At 35.1% G+C, this 14,781-nt stretch overlaps 1 protein-coding gene across 1 annotated transcript in view; it reads right to left on the bottom strand.

Moving 5' to 3' along the window:
* TLK1 (tousled like kinase 1) overlaps nucleotides 1–14,781 on the bottom strand; it is a 65,439-nt gene that overhangs the window by 14,353 nt on the left and 36,305 nt on the right. Inside the window, exons 9-13 of the mRNA XM_084288770.1 lie at nucleotides 14,100–14,210; nucleotides 12,466–12,602; nucleotides 11,052–11,240; nucleotides 3,778–3,844; nucleotides 136–233 (exon numbers count right to left, since the gene is read on the bottom strand). Of these exons, the coding sequence (XP_084144896.1) occupies nucleotides 136–233; nucleotides 3,778–3,844; nucleotides 11,052–11,240; nucleotides 12,466–12,602; nucleotides 14,100–14,210 (602 nt within the window). The remainder of the gene's footprint in view (nucleotides 1–135; nucleotides 234–3,777; nucleotides 3,845–11,051; nucleotides 11,241–12,465; nucleotides 12,603–14,099; nucleotides 14,211–14,781) is intronic.

The following is a 14,781-nucleotide window of genomic DNA, read 5'->3' as shown; positions in this document are numbered from 1 at the left end:
ATATATATATATATATATATATATATATATTCAAAGAAAAAATTTATCAACCTGCTTCTTTCTTATAGGTAAAATTGGATGTTAGCTCATTATATTAAAAGTAGACATGCAAAATTAAGACATTAGGTCTCTTACTGTGAGTTATCCTCATTATTTATTCTTTTCAGTTCTCTTATGTGAAGATTTCTAACTCTTTCCAAACGTTCAAGTTCTGCTTGTATTTCAGCTTCCTCCTGAAAATGAAAAGAATGAAGTATAAAAGCTCATTTACTCCCCATTTGAAAAGGATATTTTTACCCCTGCATCAATACTAGTGGTAATAGAGGAACATAACATTATAAAACCCTGCTGAACTGGAAGCACTGTTTTTCTCTTAAAGCCTGAAAAATTCAGAGAGATAAGGCAAAAGCCTGTTTCAAGGAACCTTCTGTCCATGAACCCACAGGTAATGGGATGTTCATAGTTTTGTTCTGCACTGTAGGGATGCTATTCAAAATGAGAGGCAGCTGGGTTTTGTACCTCAGCCAAGGAGAGAAATTATCTGGGAAGCGGTCTGAAATTGATGTACAATGAAGAAAAAATTGAGATATGTGCAGTTACAGATTTTGTACAAACTGGCAGATTAAGAAAAGATGTCTGAAATATTTTGAGGCTGAAGCACAAACCAAAAAAAAAAAGAATAAATCATTACAGCAGAAGTGCTCTAAAGGTGTTGATATAAAACACCAAAACCAAGCTAATTTCGAAAGATTTTTTCATTTCTATCTTGTTAAAATTACAAATGCAGAACATGTGTTGCCTAAAATTTCAAATGCAATTTCTAAAGTACATACACCTAGGACATTCCCTAATCCTGGCACTTAGAATTATGTCATTTTTATGCTACGTATCAAACAGCACTGAAATATCTATTCAGATTTTCAGATTCTCCCTGCCTCCAAAAACATAAAGAATGCACAGTGCCTAATTTGTGTAAACCAGCATATTTATACTTGAAGCAAAAAACATACACTCATTGAAACACACTGTAGAAAGTGTTGCATTTATTTCAGAGTTAGTACCTATAGGACCTGAAAGTTTGGAAAAAAAAAAAAAGAGACAAAATTAGTCTGTACATGAAAGCTAATAATTATAGAATTATTCTAGCTGAAAAGGAGAAAGAAGGCCTTGCATTTGATATGTTTTTTTTTGTTTTGTTTTTCCCAGCAGTGCCTGTGGAAGCAGCGCCCCACACCATCTCTTGTTATTTTGGCACAGCTATTTGTACATGGTGAACCAGACTGGAAAACTAATCAATCTCTTCTTTAAAAGTAAAAAAAATTAAAAAATAAATTGCAAGCCTTGCAAAAAAACATTTATTTTTTGAAAGAAGCTAGATCAGTTTTCTGATCCAATTTATATTGTAACTTCACATTCTGGCAGTGCTGGTGAAGGCAACAGGGCAACAAGTCATGGCATAAGGGAATAGAGGTGTAAGTCAGCACAGGGGAGATAAAATACTTTAAAGATGGTATTTCCAAAAACTGTACATCGTAAAACCTTATCCTGAAACAACAACTGTATTTATATAACCTAGAACATACATTAATTAAATGAGTAAATTCAGAAAGATTTCAGTTAATATCCTGAATCCCTCCTGTGATAACCTAAGGGAAAAACAAACAAACAAAAAAATACCACACCATCATCATCCCAAACAAGACACTAGATGAACCTCAATTCAAATAAAGAAACTCAAATCCCTTATAATTTAAAATTTGGACTAAATAACACTAATCTGAGAGCAAATCGAGGTGTATCATTTGTTTTTCCTAATGTGTACTGTCACGTGTTTTTTTGTTTGTTTATATAATGTTAAACTTTTTCATATTTAGATTCATCCTTGCAGTTCTCCATTAAATATCCTGAAATGATATGCAGTTCCTCATAACCCATTAGTCTTCTATAAAGAATTCAAGCCCTTCTCCCCCCCCCAAAAAAAGGCCACACACTTACACACACAATCGTCTATGTTCTTCCCAAAGGCTGACAAAAAAAACACACATCAGTTATGCCTCTTTTGGGCTTTTTTGTTCATATATTATGCAATTCAGTGGTTCTCAAAATGTGGTTCATAGGCCAATGTTAGTCCAAAGAGAACTGGCTGGTTGCATTGTTTCCAGCTGTTATTTAGGACACTCAGGCTGTGAATACCTTTAAGCAAGAATGAACCAGCTTAGCTGCCTCAGGTCAGTGCTATATAAAAGGAAGTGAGAAAACAAGAGCCTCTCTCCAGGACCAAAGCTTCTAGTTGGAAAAGAATTTCCTGGGGAGCAGAAGGAAAAAGAGAACTGGTGGTGGCAGCATGTACAGGGCACCAAAAATAAGAGCACCAGGAAAGCATCTGGAGAGTGAAAAGGAAGAGGAGCAGACAGCAAAACAGCATATGCAGAAGGAAAGAATAAATGTAACCAGCAATGAAGCACTAGGGAATATATCCATGTACAAAGATAAAAATTTGTTAACAACAAAATCTGTATCACCCATAAGAATTAAAATGCAATAATGTATTTTTATTATTATTTTCAGATTTATTCAAACTTGGTTTCTAAGAAATCGTATTTATTTCCCCTCTGGCATTCAGTCAAGTAATTTTTTTTTCTTATACAGAGCATACTTTAGCATTGATGCTAAAGGTGAAAAACAATTTGGGGATTAAACAAATTTGGAACAGCTTCTTTTATTAGTCACTCGAAATTTCCAATAGATTTCAAAATAGTTAAAGCATGGAAAAGAATACAAAATTTCCTAACAGAATTTCATATGAAGCTGGTGCTATTTCTACAGCATTAACAGTGAAGGGCAAACTGGGCAGTCTACATTGTAGGGCCAACAAGTTTGTATGCAAATTCCTTACCACAGATTCAAGTATTTCATATTCTTTGATTAACAGTATCAGTGTTTTCACATGGTGGCCCAGCTCCGTTTAATCACAGTAGGATTTGTAACAGGTTATTTGTACAACTGAAGAGAACAAGCCAGAAACAGACTCTTGCCATGTTTCAAGAGGGAAAAACACAATGACCTGTTTTGACGAAACATCTCAATAGCTACTGCTCAGCAGATAAAGTATCTGTCTACTCAAACTGAATTATCTCTAGAGTTTCATTTATTTCTACATTTTAGTGTTACTTTCCTTCCACACTTGTTGAGATATTTCTGCCTTCTTCAACAGTCACTCCTTTTCAAAGGCTATTCTTCAAAAGCCTTACTTGAATAAGCAATAGCTTGTTAATATCATAACTACTTCATTACACAGATTTATTAGAACGGATTTAATAAAAAAGCAGTACTAGATTTTTTTCAGAAGTCAGGAACTGGAATAAAGTATCTGTCAGCACATATCATTTAAGAGGCAAAGAGGAGGTTTTCCATAAAACTAGGAAAATTCTATTCTCTCTTACTACAGGTAATATGCTAACTGGTAACAACTGAAATGTATACTGTAGATAATCAAAACATGTTATTTATTCAGAACTACCATGTCCCATACATTGGATCTTTTTAAAGATTAAAAACAAATGTAAAAAGGCTACATAACAGATTTGGTTGACTCCACATTCTCAACTTTAAAACGAGATCAGTAGTGGCAGTTACATCTCTGTTACAAGGATTCACTGTTATTCCCTTGTACTCCCAATGCTTATGGCAAGGAAGCCCTCTCCTTATTTTAATAGTACTAGTCTTCATGGTTCACGACATGCCCCCAGAATGTTAAAAAACAGACCATATACATACCTTTTTGAGATGTCCTAATCGAAGTTTGAAAATTTCTTCCTGTTCGTGATACTCTGCTAGAGTCAAACTGAAAAAAAAAAACAAAACAAAACAAAACCAAAAAAAACTTATTTACTATTCTTACTTAAATGCTACAGTAAGCAGAGCATCTTATGCTAATTATTTATAACCATGGTATCAAAAGGTACATTTTTATGAAAAGGTACATTTTTGAACCATTTGAACACCTTTGTTTGTAATTTCAGAGTGAAAACATACCTACAGAATGCCTTTGTCTGGTGTTCTGGAACATTAACTGCCTCTCCCAATAGACTCTAGCTGTTCTCCCAGACACCCTGTTAGATTACCTGGATGCATTCTAAATCATCTCACCGCCCTAGTATTTCAGCTGATGCTTCATTGCTTGGTTCTCAACTCTAACATGTAATGCACCAAGAGATGGAGATACAGAAACTAACTGGATGAGATTTGTAACAGTAGATTTTTGATCCACAATTTAGAAAATTTAGTGCTAATCCACAGATTCCAAGTTCATTAACACTACATTTTGCATGAGACCATAAATTCAGTTTTGAATTGGCATACAACTCTTCATCTTGTTCTCTCTTCATCTTCCTTTCAGATAAGATTCCTGGTTACAATTAATTCAAAGGTCCCTCACTGTCTGTGGGCTTTCTAGGAGAGGTCTGTTAGCACCCAGAGGATCCAGACTGCTCATATGGACGAGTAACTAAGAAACATACTAACTGACTACATGCAGCATCCATCTCACTAACAACAAACATGCAGAACAGAACCGCTTAGGAATCACAAAGAAAGAAAACAAAAACACTTCAACTTCCAGGGAAGAAACCATACGTATATGATGAAGGGGGACAAGAGATTGGGGTGGGGAAGAAAAAGCATGGCTTTTACACAAATCCCTACAAATACGGGCGCAAAACTAATGCTGGATGGCATACACATTTTACTTTGCCAAGATCTATTATTTGCATTATCCAAAGCTAAAGATAATAGCATAGTATGTTTTCACCAAGTCCACATTTTACTAGGTTGAATTATCAACTGTCCTGGGAAGATAAGTTATACAAATGTATAGAAAACACTCCGAGTCAGGTGAAAAAAGCACCCATGATCATGTCCTGTCCGGTTTAGAAAGAAGCCATCCTTTATTTTAAGAAGCGTCACACCAAGTTACCCTGCATCTTTCTTCCCCACTGGAATGAAAAGCAGCCATGTATCCCAACCAACCAAAATCTACAAACATGCTGAAGGCAATGGAATGAGGAAATTCACCTCTCTCCAGGAAAGTCAGAAAATCTCTCAAAGCCGTACTTTCGAACTGAACATTTATATTGTTTTCCTGACAAAATTTCCTCTGGGGAGAAGAGGAGGCATTACAGCAAATGTGAAAGGGAGCGTCTCAATAGCACAGGAAAGCTGGCAAGGCATTCCACATATAGTCCGAATGACAGCAAGAAAACTAAGAAAACAACATGCTAATTCCTGCTCTAATGATAGACCTATCAAGGACAGCATCAAGGCCAAGCTAGACAACTCACAGTAGCATCCCTGACATGTTTCCAATATTTCTGCTTGGACAGCAAACTACTTGAACATGGAATAAGCTCTCAAAGAATGAATGTCAATGTGAATGAGGTTGAGTATTATTTCTTTCCAAATTCCTATGTGCAGTATAAATCACAGGTCTGTGCACTTATTTCCAGAAATGCAGATTTTGTAATGTTTGTCTCTCTCAGGTAGAATAATTTTTAGGTGGCTTAGCAAAGCCGAATCACAAGTAAAACACACTGAAAATACAAAGTGTGTATCACGAAACTTTCCGGAATTTTCACTGAACACTGAAAGCACTAAAACCAAAGATCCCCTGAAAAAATAACACAATATAGGATTTTATTATTATTATTATTATTATTTTATTTTATTTTTTTTTTTAATTAAACCTCAGCTCTCTAAGTAGAGTTATGACAAAGTGCTTGGACAGCTCGAACACTTATTGCCTTCCAAAAAGTTTTTAAACAGCCCTCGAGCTCAGAGCACAAGTTAGAGGTCATATTGAAAACATTAAGATTCAAAGTCACTTTTTCCATGTGCCCATGCTATATCCCAATAAGTTACTGTTTTCTATTTTTCTATTTCCTTACAAATCTAATTTTATTAGAGACACAGCATGATTCACAGCAATTTGAAATTGTCGTTACTGACCATAGCATCTTGTAGGAAGGCATATAAAATGCTCAACTATACACAGACACAGTCGCTTTGGATTTTGTTAGGTTACTTATGAAAAACAAGACTTTATTCTTTCATATTCAGAAATATGTGTTTAAAAAAGCAGGGGTTAATTACTTTTTATCTTTATATATACTTTGCCTACATACTGCTGAATTAGCACATAACAGATAGTACAACAAAGACATGCACGTTGTCTGTTTTCTGGCCACAGGCCACCAGCACACTGCACAGGCTGAAAACACCCAGACCAGAGTGCTTTCCACCACCTCCCACTTATGTCTACCCTCTGCCTTCTGCAGGCTGGTATCACACTGGAAGCCCCTTCTGACAGCAGAAGTCAACTACAAGATGCCATCATCCTGCAGAAGGGGCTACTCCTCCACGACCCAAGAAACACAGGACTCATCAGGCACGAAGGACAAAGATGAGAAGCGCACAGGAGAGATGGAGGCCAGCAACAGGCTGCTACCAGCCACTAAGTGCACTGAAATGGAAAATCAGGGCATGTAGAGGCATGGCATGCCATACTTATTTGTCACTGGAAGAAAGCAGGCAGCCTTCCTGGTCTGAGAGGTTTGGTACCATGATTTAAACATTTATTTTAATAGCAAAAATGAGCTTTCCAGTAGCTTAATGATGTTTTCATAGGCTAATTTATAAGACTTCGACACAGTATGCACAAGTAGACCTAACCAACCTCTGCACTTCTTCCTCAGAAGTTAGGACAAAACCTTTTTTCTGTGACCAAAACATTCTTACCAGTGGGTACTGACAACACACACTTACACAAAAACAAAATGGCCAAATGCTTCTTGGTTGTCATGACAATTAAGCCTGGCACATTTACAACAATCTCTCCTCCCACCTTTTCCCAGTTGAAAAATCGTTCTGGATACACATTAACGGCAGAACGCTGACATGCCCCAAAACAGCAATTTGCACATCCAGTACAAGCTCTTGGTTACAATTTTTGAAGTGTTCCTTTTTTGGGTCAAAACTTATTCAAGTTCCTAGAATTTCTACAAAGATGGTCAGTGAACGCTGACCGATTCAAGCCTTCCATGAGGTCTTTCTGCCATGTCCCACTTCCATTGTTCCCATGTCTGCCTTAGAAAGAGACTGCCTCAGGAAAAGAGCTGTTGTCACTTGTCCTGTAAAGCCCAGACACATTGTTGGCACTTCAATTTGAAAAAGTTTCTGAAAATATTTTTATTTGTTCCATACAGAACAGAATGCTCCCTCTAACTGATGCATTTGTTCAGCTACATTAACAAACTTTGCCAGCTCTCTCTGCTCTTCTTTTTCAAATTAAGTACAGCGACAAGGACCCATGCAGACTCTTATGGACTAACTGGGTGAGCAGAGAAAGAGGCAGCTGGGAATTAAGTACAACCAACATGGCTGAAGCTGGAGAGGAAGGACTACACCACCCACACTACATAAAATGCTGCTTCTAGAATCAATTGCCTGGTAAAAAATTAAGACCTACTTCCAAAAAGTTGGGACCAGTGTTATCATCCCTGAAGTCACCAGGAATTTGGAATGGATTTTTTAAACAGACTTTTCCAGGACTATGAAGGCTACCCCTATTTCAAACACATTTTTATTCTTGAAATACATTTCAATTTATCGCTTTCACATAGGACTAATAAAGTTACTTCGTTCGGTAGAAAGGTGATCTCACAAAACTGAAACTACTTTTTAGTTTTGGTTGGGGCCACAAAACACAGAATGAATGTTGGAAAATCAGAATGGTGTTTAAATAACACAGAAGTCTTTACACCAAAATCACCTTTCACTCAGGGTAATGACAGATGGCCGCTTTGCACTGAAGTTACCCATACAAAAGACTTTGCTTTTACATTTTTATCAGAGAACATGGTATATCCAGCTAAACTAAAACACTTTTGTTAAGAATACCTTCACGCAACACCTTAAATCAGTTTCAAAACAGTTAACCACTGTTTTCAGAAAAGTCTTCAATAACATTGCTTGTTACAAAGCTATAGATCATTTTCTCTTGTCAATACCTGCAGCTGGAGACATCTTCTAAAGCAAACAGTGTTAGGAAGGTAGACACTTGTTGCTAACAACAGTTAGCAAGATGTTTGTTTGTTTGAAAAAGATTTGCCTGATCAGTTGCATGTATGTTGTGCTGATTTACTACTGGCTTAGTTCATTAATCCCAGCAGCTCTGTATTTTCCCTAGCTTCATATAAACAGAACATCTTCCATTTGGCTATACTAATTAAGATCATTACTTTCAACGTAACACAGGAACAGTGATAAGCACGATGTAATAGGAGGGAATCACATATAGCAGATGACAAATTCACTCTAAAGTGGAAGAGCAGAATTAGTAATTGTTTTATCAAGGTACACAAGGCATATTTAATTCTGTACTGAGATGCAAAAAGGAATCAACACACAGCACTACTCTATAAAATTGTAACAAATCATAAATACAAATATTTTTAACACCCTTTCAAGTAAAGGCCTAAGAGGATGATGTGGCTTAATGATTCTGTGATCTCAGGACATACTAATAACCTTCTCAAAGGTTTGAAATAAAATTTGTAAGCTTATCATAAAGGCGAGCTATCTTGTATCTTGATTATGTTATGTTCAAATTAGGATACTTCAAGGCAAAAGCAGTTTCAATAACAGTTTATTAGACACAAAAGGGCAATTCTGATTTTTCTCTTGGCAATTCTACAACCAGCAAGCATTTTCACGTGCCGTTTAACACAACTGGCTAAGCCGAATTAAATGAAAATTTGATTTTTATTTATTTTTTTAGTAATTTTGAAATAATTTGAAACTGCGTAACACCAAAAGCTATTCAGAAGTCTATTACCAGGAATTCACCTTGACTTACCTAATAATTAGGCCACATCTTCTGTATTTTTCCCCAAAGTAAATATTTTATCATCTCCTAAAGTAGCATTAAGTTTATGGAAATTTAACATGAAGGATAACATGGCCAAATGCACCTTTCTGGTATACAAATAAATAGTACTAAATAGTAATTGTTGGGTTTTCAAACTTCATAAAAAACACAACTTCTATGACAATGATAAATGGAAAAAGTGACACAGAATTCCCTGCACAAATACAAGAAATGGGAACTATAGACTTCCTACTACTACCATTTTGTTATTTATGTTTATTTCTATTTCCTAGTGAATACAATGTTATGTACTGTCACATCATGTAGAAAAAAATAGCTGCTACATATGGAAGGCATCTAAAACAAAAATCTGGTTTGCATATTTGAAAATAAATTTTTATATTTATATTATCAGCTCCTGAAAGGTGGAAAACACTATTATGAACTTTCACTATTAATGGGGAACCTTAAAGGTGGTCTCTACACAAGAAAATGCCCCACATACAATCTAGAGCATTAACATCAGTCCATCAACCATAAACGTACTACTCTCTTGCTGATGGGGTACACATTCAAAGCAAAGATCTTTTTTCCTGATTACTTTGAAAGTAAGAATTGGTTAGAGCCACATTGACTCAAATGTTCTGAAAATATTGCTTGGATGCCCATCCTAGTAATTCATAATCTCATTATCAACTGAAAAAAAGCCTTTGCCTTCTCTTACTATGAAATATACAGAGACTTGCATAAGAAGCATATACTGTATAAGAACACAATGATTATATACAGGCAAAGATAACATACCTGTAAATTAAAACTAAAATTGAATAATAGTTCTGTAATTTTTCATTCCTTAAACGTTACTTTTAATAACAAGAGATATCACATTCAAACAAAAAAGTTATTTTTAACAGGACAGTAATCTTTGCCATACTACTCAGAAGTATTATGTTCCAAAAAGAAGTGTACGCACTAAGTATTGCTAAAGGATCAAATTGAGTGAACACTCTTCAGCTCTCTGCCAAAAAACGAGTAGCACTAATCAATATTTGCTTATATTGCCAGCCTTACTATTATATTTTGATATTTTTGTCACAGCCAAACAATTTCACAATGTGATCTTTAAGAATGATATATTATGCAAAATATGTGCAGCTGTCTTCAAACTGATGGTCAAAACATATGATTTTGTAGATGTAACCAAAGGAATTTAGAAGTTCCCTTCCTTCGAGGTATAAATTACCACCTCCAACAAGTGACAGGTGACATGTGATGATGTGCAACACACTTAGGCTACTTCTGCAAAGAGAAATATTAACTTACTAGTCTTTTTAAACCTACTTATTTACTTTTTATTAAAAAAAAAAAAAAATACACCATCAGCTGCAGCCTCTCAGCATCAAGGGCAGTAACTAGTATCTGTAAAAAGCAACTTCTCAAAATACTCAATTAAATGTCAAGAACACATCTGCCTGTGCCCTCCTGGATGGTACCACTTCTGTTTGGAGGAAAAAAAAAAAAAACAACAAAACTTAAAGAACTGAAAATTCAATTTTTATGTGTAAATGACAATAAATTTCCAGTGTCAATATGTGAAATAGATCAGTAACCATAATAGACAGCTGAACTCAGGATCTGCATTCAGAAGGGGGAAAAAGTTTTTTTGTTGTTGTTGTTTTGTTGTTTTTTTTTCAGACACATTTTCAAATACTAAGGCAAAAAAAAGCTTTTTCTGTCAGATAAAGACTGATAAATAAAAAAATAAATAAAATTATCTCTAACGGAAGAAGAGGTTCTTAAATCAATGTGGACAAATAACAGTTCAACAGAAATCAGTAACATTGCACGAGTGAGAAATCAGAATAAGGACTCCTCTGGATTATGAAAAAAGAAGGAACATTGCGTAAATACAGAACAGGCCTTTCTCTGGTGACTACCAAAAATAAATTGGGCAATTGTACGGCATCTTCATAGGCAGTGGTGCAAATTTCCCTAACATCAGCAAGTCCTCAGTAAGAATATAGCTGCTGAATATACTGAGTGTCTTTTTATGTTGTTATTTGAATGGAACTCACACAGACAATATCTGAGAATTTATGTAAAAGACTGATTGAAATGTTAAACTTACAGCTGTGGTAAATTGGGTCTAACAAAGGGATCATTTTCTGCCCCATTCACAGCTTTATTTTTCCTCTGCTTGGGTTCAGAATTGGCAGATGGTGCCTGAGAATTATTTGTAGTTGGAGGCTTTCGCTTGGCCAGGAGCTTTCTTTGCCTTTCAATGTCTTCCCTTTGTTGATTCACCCATTCTTGCTGCCTGTAAACCCCAAAAAAAGCTTTATTAAAGTTTCACCATTTTACATTTTTAAAGAACTATCTTTTAAATTGATGAAGTTAAGATTTTTTAATAAAATTTACTGTATATCTGAAATTGTTTCTTAGGAAAAATAACTATGATTCTTTACTAGGTGGAAGATTTTTCCAGAAGTTTTGTCACAATTTAATTTTGAAGTAGTTTTTTTGTTTGAAGTATTTTTTGTTGTTGTTGCAGTTTGTTTATTTAAAAGTATTATACATTATTCCTGCACTGAAAAGAAAAATGCACCTGAGCTAGTAGATACCTTGTTTTATACTGCCAAAAGAAAAGCAGCAGAGTCAATAGGAAGTAGATGATTTTTAGAGGCCAAATACTGAATTTGATCTGACCATGATAAACAAATCATCCGTTTCGTTTTATGACAATTACGGCTTTTATGCAAACCACATACACAGATTGTCTTTAAAAAAAAAAAAAAAAAAAACAAACAACATCCTATGCAATCACATAATGCTAAGACTACACAATCCCTTCAAAAACTAAAATCTTGGTGAGTTACTCAAATATATAGATCCAAAGAGTGAATCAGACTCGTTACCAATATATATCTTTTGATGCGCTGCATAATTACTTTACCACCATCTCCAATTGTCTCCCAGGCTGCTCTTCCTTGGCCCCATCTCTGCTGCAAGACCTGTTGCAGCAGCTCACTTCCAGCTGGCTGCCTTCCTCCATCCATTTGGGCTAGACTATCTAAGGGTGCCAGATTTGTCCCTCATCTTTCATTGCAATGAGGAGCTCGTTGCCTGAAAAAGCTGCTACAACCATGCACATGCAGAACACCTATGTGACCAATGAGAACTTCACAGACTTCATCCGTCCCAATGATCCCCAGCTAGCTGCTTGAAAAAAAATCACAGATTTAGTTTCCCAGCTCTTTCTACTAGCTAAGCTGAACAATTACATTCTGCTCAATTAGTACATTCACATTGTTTTGTAAAGACAGTTAAAATCAAGTGAATCCGAATCATCTTCCAAAGACATCCAGCCATAGTGTTCTCTCAGCTGGTTAAGGGAGTCCTGTACTGTATCCTCAGTCTTCAAAAGGCAAAGCAAAATATAATGTATGAAAAACTGCTCTAATCCTAGAATCTCAGTAATAAAAAAAATCCACTAGAGGGAACTAACAATTACTGAGAATTTTAAGAATATTGCATTGACTAACTTCACAAGATTTTGAAATGCAAAGCCATCTGTCCACTGTTCAGTAAATGAAGCACCATGACGAACTGTTGTAAAATGCCCCAGGCGTAATCTGTCTTGCATGCTCTTCTCTCTGCTTGCCAGCTTTTCTTGTGTGCTCTAAGAAAACAAAATATATTCACATTTAGTAATACTAAAATATTCAAAAAGTCAGTAAAGTACTCAGCTTTTTTTCCCCCAACAGCTTTCTAAGGGAGAGGAAAAATTACAGTAGATGAAAAAAATCCTTTATTACTTTGCTCCTTTTATTCCCACTTCTGCAGAGCTCATCTGCACTTTTCAGAATTGGTACTGATGATATTTATACACCAAAAAAATGAGTTAGACTTAGTTTCTGTACGAAGTTTACTTGTCTTCATAATTAATAAAACATTTTATTTGTAAACGCAGCAGAACTAACAGAGTGTCAGCATCATTTAAGTGTATAATTAAGACTATGCCTGTACATGTCTATTATATTAAACAAACCTGTTTAGATATTAGAAGTGTATCTATTTGCGTTGACCTGGAAACTCCCTTGACAGGATATCTGATTTACTACTTGTACCAAAGTGACTGGGTTCAAGAATCGCTAGGTAGGAACGCACTGTAGGTAGGTTTCGTCTTGGGCCTATGGCCCAATACCACATAGTGAGAAGTTGATGGAATGAAGGACTGTTGTGTTAACAGACTTCCAGACTGAAGAGGAGGCCAGCATGGCGTGCCTATGTGATATTCTTGGTATGAAGCTGCTCACCTAGCAGCATAGATGATGCATCTTTTCCTTCTATTCCCCTCACGCTGGAATTTAAAAAGGACTGAAATAATTTATTTATGATATGCTAGCAAGGAAATTCCTCCTAAAAATCTACAAGATCAGGTTGCACCCTTCTATCTGACAACAGCATCTAGCAGCTGGTGTTAGGGAACAGACTCGGCTATTTACCTTAAAAAATTTATATCCTGATTTTTAATAAAATGATTTTCTATTCACTTTTTGTTAGTTATTCTTTTAATAAGACGATTTTAAAGAAGAGGAAGGGAAACAAGGTATCCTTGTCTTTTAAGGAAAAGTGCTGCTAGTTCAAATATAATTGGCATTACATTTGAAATAGACATTTCTTTCAAAGTAGTATGAAGGCAGCAAATGGTCATCTTCATGTCCTTGCTTCCATTAATTCTGAGATAGCATTTATTATTTTACATCAAAAATTATCTCAGCCACATATACATCTCACAAAGATTATCTGTCTCTTCTCCACAACAGAGTAAGTTCAAAAAATGTTTTCACCCACTTAAAATCTTAAATTTTATCCAGAAAATTAGTTGCATCCTAAATTATTATCTTTAATGATGTGTTATACCTGAATTACTCGTGATGGGGGGAAAAAAGTTTTAAAAAGCAAAATTTTTCACAATCTGAAAAAGGCTCAACATTTCGTTTTGATACTCAGACTTATAAAAGAATGCATACTTCCAGATAGAGACCATGCATACGAAGTTTTCGTCTCAGGGATTCATTTGAAAAAGTTACAGAAAAATTAAAACTAAGGAATCATAATGGAGTTCTACAACACTTAGTTTTTATCACAAACATTGTAAAAACAGTAAACTTACCTTTTCAATTAGAAGCTTCTTGCTCATTGAAATACATTTGTTTAACCTTTCTTTGTATTTTTCAAGTAGCTTTTGTTGTTCATCTATTTGTCTTCTAAGATCACAGTTAGCCTAATATAAAAAAGTATTAAAAAATAGTGTTTCATTATTTCTTTTATCAGCAGTCAGAGAAAAAAAGTTATCTACTTTCAACATATGTATCTTCTTTCACATGACTGAAGTAAGCACATACATAAATATTCAAAAGTATTCAAAAAAATCTGATTTCTACATATTAGGATAGATCTGTGAAGGATGCTTTTCTTCCTATTGGAAAAATAGGAATGAACTTTAATGAAACTGCATTTAAGAACATTATTTCCTTTACACTGAGCCACATTCTGTAATACAGAGCATTCAGCCTGTATTTATTTTCTTTCTATAAAAGCATTGTGCTGATTGCTTTTACAGTCCTCCAGTATTAAACTGAAAATTTAATTTAGCTCCAGATCCTTTGCATATTGTTACTGAAATAATGCGAAATTCTAGTGTGTCATATGAAATCAAGCTTTTATCATTGTGAATTTTCATTGTGAGAAAATTCAACTGAGTAGAAAGCATACTAAGTTCCCTATATTCCTATTATATTATATTCATCTTATTGCCGTAGAAAAACACACCAATGTTATCTTGTTTAAATGGA

Source organism: Netta rufina (assembly GCF_964035555.1).
Source record: "Netta rufina genome assembly, chromosome: 6".
Taxonomy (NCBI): domain Eukaryota; kingdom Metazoa; phylum Chordata; class Aves; order Anseriformes; family Anatidae; genus Netta; species Netta rufina.
This window is presented reverse-complemented; position numbering and strand designations above follow the sequence as displayed.